This window comes from Juglans microcarpa x Juglans regia, chromosome 1D (genome assembly GCF_004785595.1).
Source record: "Juglans microcarpa x Juglans regia isolate MS1-56 chromosome 1D, Jm3101_v1.0, whole genome shotgun sequence".
In the NCBI taxonomy this organism is placed as follows: Eukaryota; Viridiplantae; Streptophyta; class Magnoliopsida; order Fagales; family Juglandaceae; genus Juglans; species Juglans microcarpa x Juglans regia.
Genome location: NC_054594.1, coordinates 37,464,711 through 37,469,700, shown reverse-complemented (window position 1 = coordinate 37,469,700; position 4,990 = coordinate 37,464,711). Strand labels below are relative to the sequence as shown.

The 4,990-nt window shown below is 31.7% G+C and overlaps 1 protein-coding gene across 1 annotated transcript; it reads right to left on the bottom strand.

The window, feature by feature from the left end:
- Nucleotides 1–1,045: 1,045 nt before the first annotated feature.
- Nucleotides 1,046–1,387, bottom strand: LOC121247190 (proline-rich 33 kDa extensin-related protein-like). Its single transcript, XM_041145549.1, has one exon. The coding sequence runs from the start codon at nt 1,385–1,387 to the stop codon at nt 1,046–1,048; it is 342 nt and encodes a 113-aa protein (XP_041001483.1).
- Between the last annotated feature and the right edge of the window lie 3,603 nt (nt 1,388–4,990).

Here is a 4,990-nt window from a genome sequence, read left to right as displayed (position 1 = left end):
TTTCGTACCGAGATTAATATTATACCTTCGAATGTATAAATGTGGTGCTTGAATATGTTCTAACTAAATATATTTCGTTCGAACGGTTTAGAAACCTTCCCGCCAGGATTTACCACCAAATATTTTCCGTTCGAACACAACAAATTCTCGTTCGAACGTTTTTGAACTTTCCCCGCCATAATAAAGTAATTATCCGTCAAATTTTACTGTTCGAACGTATTTTTTCACTTTCGAACGGAAAAACTTTTTTGAGACGATTTAATTCGTCACAGAAAATACTGTTCGAACGGTTATTTTGACGTTCGAACGATTTTCTAAATTCATCGATTTTTTGGGATAAAATTTAAATTTCGTCTCAAAAAATAACTTTTAAGGATGCAAAAAAATTTCGTCCCTAAATAATTTCATCCCAAAATCTCAAATTTGTTGTAGTGCGTGTTAATATTGTATTATATAAATACGTATTGATAATGCAAAATATCAATAAAGATTTTTACCAAATTACTTGGCTAATCCTTATACTCGTTAATTAACTTTTATTTTAAATGGCTTCTTATAATCGGTACTCTCACGTACGATTATAGTACTACAAGTACGTCATTGCGCTTTCTTTTTTATTTCAGTAAACTATCCTCGAATTTTTGTCATACTCTTGCAGAAGAATATTCCCAAAGATCACTTAAATAAAAGCATCCGTATATAGAAGAAAGCCCAAAGTACTACATGTAATAGACACACACAAATACATATATATGGGTGACAAGGTGGAAATAGCAACGCAACAAGAACAAATTTTAAGTGCATTTCCAGGACGCTCTTGATAATTAGCTACAGGCCAGCACAATCGGATACTTACGTACAATGAGTGCTAGCTAACTGCCATGTACGTAGCCCACTTGTAGTGTAGTACGTAGCAGTACTACCAGCAGCAAACAAAACGATACTCCCCAAACGGAATGGCTAATACAGCAGCTAGCTCTTATTATTATTGTTATTATTATATATATATGGTATTAAGGCATGCGGCTTAATTGCTAGAGCGCACTCAAGTGATTGTTGGTGGCTGGCGGGGTACCTTGTGAACCGGTGGGTAAGCCTTACGCGGCGTCTTGTGACCTGCAGGGAATGCCACTTCTGTCTCAAGTTGTTGATCAGTCTCACCAACGGTACCGGTTGGTGGCTGCTTGTATTTTGGGGGTGGTTTGTATTCCTTTTCCTTCCCCACCTTGTGTGATTTCCCATCGAGGGTTGTCGTGATATCTTTTTCAAGGGGGGACTCCTCTACTGGAGGTCGCTTGTGTGGTGGTTTGTGGTGATACGCAAGAGTGTGAGTGGTGAGAAGCACCACTCCCAGGAGCATTATTAGCAGCATGTATTTGGGAGACATTTTGGGCTGTTTTTTTAGTTTGGGAATGATTCTTGCAATTTGCAAACTGGAGTAATTTCGAGGCCTTTTTATAATGGGCCGGAGCCTATGTCCTCACGCCACCTGGTTTATTTATCTTACTTTCTATTATCCTTTAGGATCTTTCGGATCAAGAAGATATATCCCACTGAGCTGGAAATTTGGACTATCCGCTCTCAAGTTGCCCCTGCGCGCGGCAGGTAATTGAAAATCTTTTTATTGATTCTAGGCCTGCTTTTTCTATAAAGCATAGTTTGGCAACGGGTCTATCCATGTATGTATCCATGGGCACCGACGCAATGGTTCTGAATATGGGAATGAAGCAGTAATTAACACTTGTCACTTGGTTCTATATATTATTAAAGTGTATATTGTATAAGTTAGGCATGCATGCAGTGTTTTGTTCTACATAACTAAATTAGCATTCCCTGAAGTATTATACAATAAATAAAGTGTAAAATCTTTAAAATAGAGTCAATATATGTTAATATTTTGATATCAAATTTTGGTTGAAAAACTTTTATATTCCCGGCCTTTATTCTTACTTTTTTAACCATATATATATATATATATATATATATATATATATATATATATGTATGTGTGTGTATATTAATGATCATGAGAAACCTCACAAACTTTCCAGTAAAGAGAAGATCATCTAAAAATATTTACAGATTAGTATGATGGAGAAAAAGGGTATAATTAGTAGGAAAAAATATTTAAAAAAACTGCACAATTACTAATATAGATAAAAAATAATCATTTAAATAAACAAGATCGAAACTGTAACATCTCGTTTGTTTTTACAGATGAGATGAGGTGAGTTGAGATAAAAGTTGAAAGTTAAATAAAATATTGTCAGAATATATAATTTTTTTTTTAGATTTGAAAAAGTCAAATTGTTTATTTTATTTTGTGTGATAATTTAGAAAAGTTATAATAATTAGATTAAAATAATTAGATGAGATGAGATAAAAATAATTATAAAAACAAATGAGACATTAAAATAGATTTTAAGTTTATAACTTAGACGTATTATATATGGAAAATAATAAGATTACTACTCTCTTACTACTCATTTACTATTTTTTTGTATTTAACTATTAGTAAAATTTTATATTTTTTAAATTTTTTCTTAATGATTAAGCATGTTAAATAAATACTTAAAAAAATAATAAAAAATAAATATATTATAAATAATAAATAGATAATAAAAAGATAATAATCTTATCCCTACCCATTATATATAAATATATGATAGTAAATAAATGAAGAGTGAAAGCGAAAGTAGGCTATAAAAAGGCAATCTAGCGATCATCAAGATTTCGTATGATCTCAAACATGACGCCGCTGATCTTTTTTTCCGAAGCGTTGTGGATGAAGCTCATTGTAACGCATGTCGGCTCAGTGATCAACCACTGAACGTGGCTTGCTTTCTGGTTTAGAACACTGGAAGTTATGTTTGCGACGGCACCTTCTCCATTCCCAATGCACAGTAGGATAGCTACCTTCATAGATAGTCTTGATTATCATCCCTCTTTCTTCAAAAAGAGAAAAAATACACGAAGCATTTAGACGTGAAATTTGATTTTATTTTATTTTTAAAGACAAACAAGATTTTTAGGCAATACAATCTCACCAACTACAATTATATATTTAGAGAGAGAGAGAGAGAGTGCACTGTAAATGATATGGCAGTGGTATATATATATATACACTTCATATTTATGTGTGGAGAACGTCTATATGGCATATGCCTTAAACATCGAACTAAAGCTTTAAATTAGCTCTCGCATTTTCAAGTTCTCTACTCTCTTAACAATTTGTTCTGTAACTTCTTTATCTCATTCTTAATTTTATTAACGGATGAGACTGAAAAAAAATCAACGTGATAAGGTTAATCATTGCCCAGATATACCATAATATATAATATTTTTTTACGAAACATATGGCAGAACAGCAAATCAGAATAGTGATGAGTTGCATGCCACTAACTAGTGCCGAGTTTTATTTTTATTATCAAAGATTATCTATGTTCTGATATGTCAATTCAATCGTGACTATGATTTCCAATATTTACATGCATCTTCTAAATTCCCTTGTTTCATATGCTGATCATGATCATGTCATCACGCGATCGCTAGCTAGCTTTATAGCTAGGTAATTAGAGGAGACAATTTATCATCCTCTCTATCATATTAACTGTCACGTTGTACAGATTCTGAGAATCTTGTGAAAAATTATATCCATCATCTTTGACTCATACATTACACACCACATCATTTTTTTTTTAATTTTTTTTTATATAAATGAATAATGAGTAGAAGAATTCAATTAATTTAAGAAGAATAAAATAAAAAAATAAAAAAATATGATGTGTGATGATCAGAATGATGACTACCTTAACTTCTTCCCAGCAGCCTTTCCTTTTCCATCTGCTTTAGACTAAAGGCTCAGAAAATTAAAAGATAAATGGATTGCTTTGGACCTTATAGCCTTATAGGATTGACTTGCAATAGCATCCGATAGGACCGGATTTGAAGAAGATCATAAAGCTCGATCGATCCCTTTATTAGTTCAGGCTAATATTGAGACGTCTTACTACTGCATCCAAACTAACGTTAAAGTTCAATTTTTGCGAAGTGCGAAAAAAAAATCCGAACAAAGTGCGGTTCTGAAAGCATATCTGCTGCGACTTGATCCTTCAAATTAAGGATCACATAAACATGTATCTGCTTATTTTTATATATATGAAAATTAAGGTTTGTCGAGTCGAGTCGAGAATGATATGTGAAGGTATATAGTTGGTTTCATGGCTAGATACCAAACTGGATAGGTTATAAGATCAGTACTTTAAAATAAAACACTACAAACTTAATTTATTCATTTTATGGCGACCCAAAACTTTATAAGCTTTAAAAATAAGACTTGAAAATTAAATTAACTTCATAATCATTTTGGGTTGTCATGATCAGTTTGGATCAATATTATTAACCTCATTTGGACCATTTATTAGGCCTTCGATTATATTATTTGGATATGATTCAAGCGTTTTGATATATACGAAACATTTATTGTATTAAGTTCATGTAGACCATAGAAAATGAAAGTAGCTAGTGCGATTTTTTCAAGTTTGTAATACTTTCTACACATATTAAACAAATGCTAGATTTGTTCAGTACTGACGTTACTGGTTCATTGGTTTGAGAAAAATCCTAAACTCAAGTACTATACCGATCCCTTTGTTTTCTACCTAATATTTAAATTATGAACAATGCTACGCTTGGCAAGTTTAGTTAATTTTATTTTTAAATTTTTTTTAAAATTACAATAATATTCTTATCAAAATTATACTTTTTTTTTTATTTAATGAAGAGTTTGTAGATACAATTGTTGAGAACTCAATGAATAGAAGAAGAAAACTGAAAACATAGAAGAAAGTTGGAAGAACTCAAGAGCTTGTGTAATTCTAAATGAACAAAATGAAAAATACTTGATAATGTAATACAGGAAGGTCTTTACTATTTATACTACATAATAACTCTATAACAGAAATAACAGCTTCTAAGTCTTCTCTTCTGC

Excerpts from the sequence above, each read along its gene's own strand:
- LOC121247190 (XM_041145549.1), bottom strand. The coding sequence starts at position 1,387 with ATGTCTCCCAAATACATGCTGCTAATAATGCTCCTGGGAGTGGTGCTT.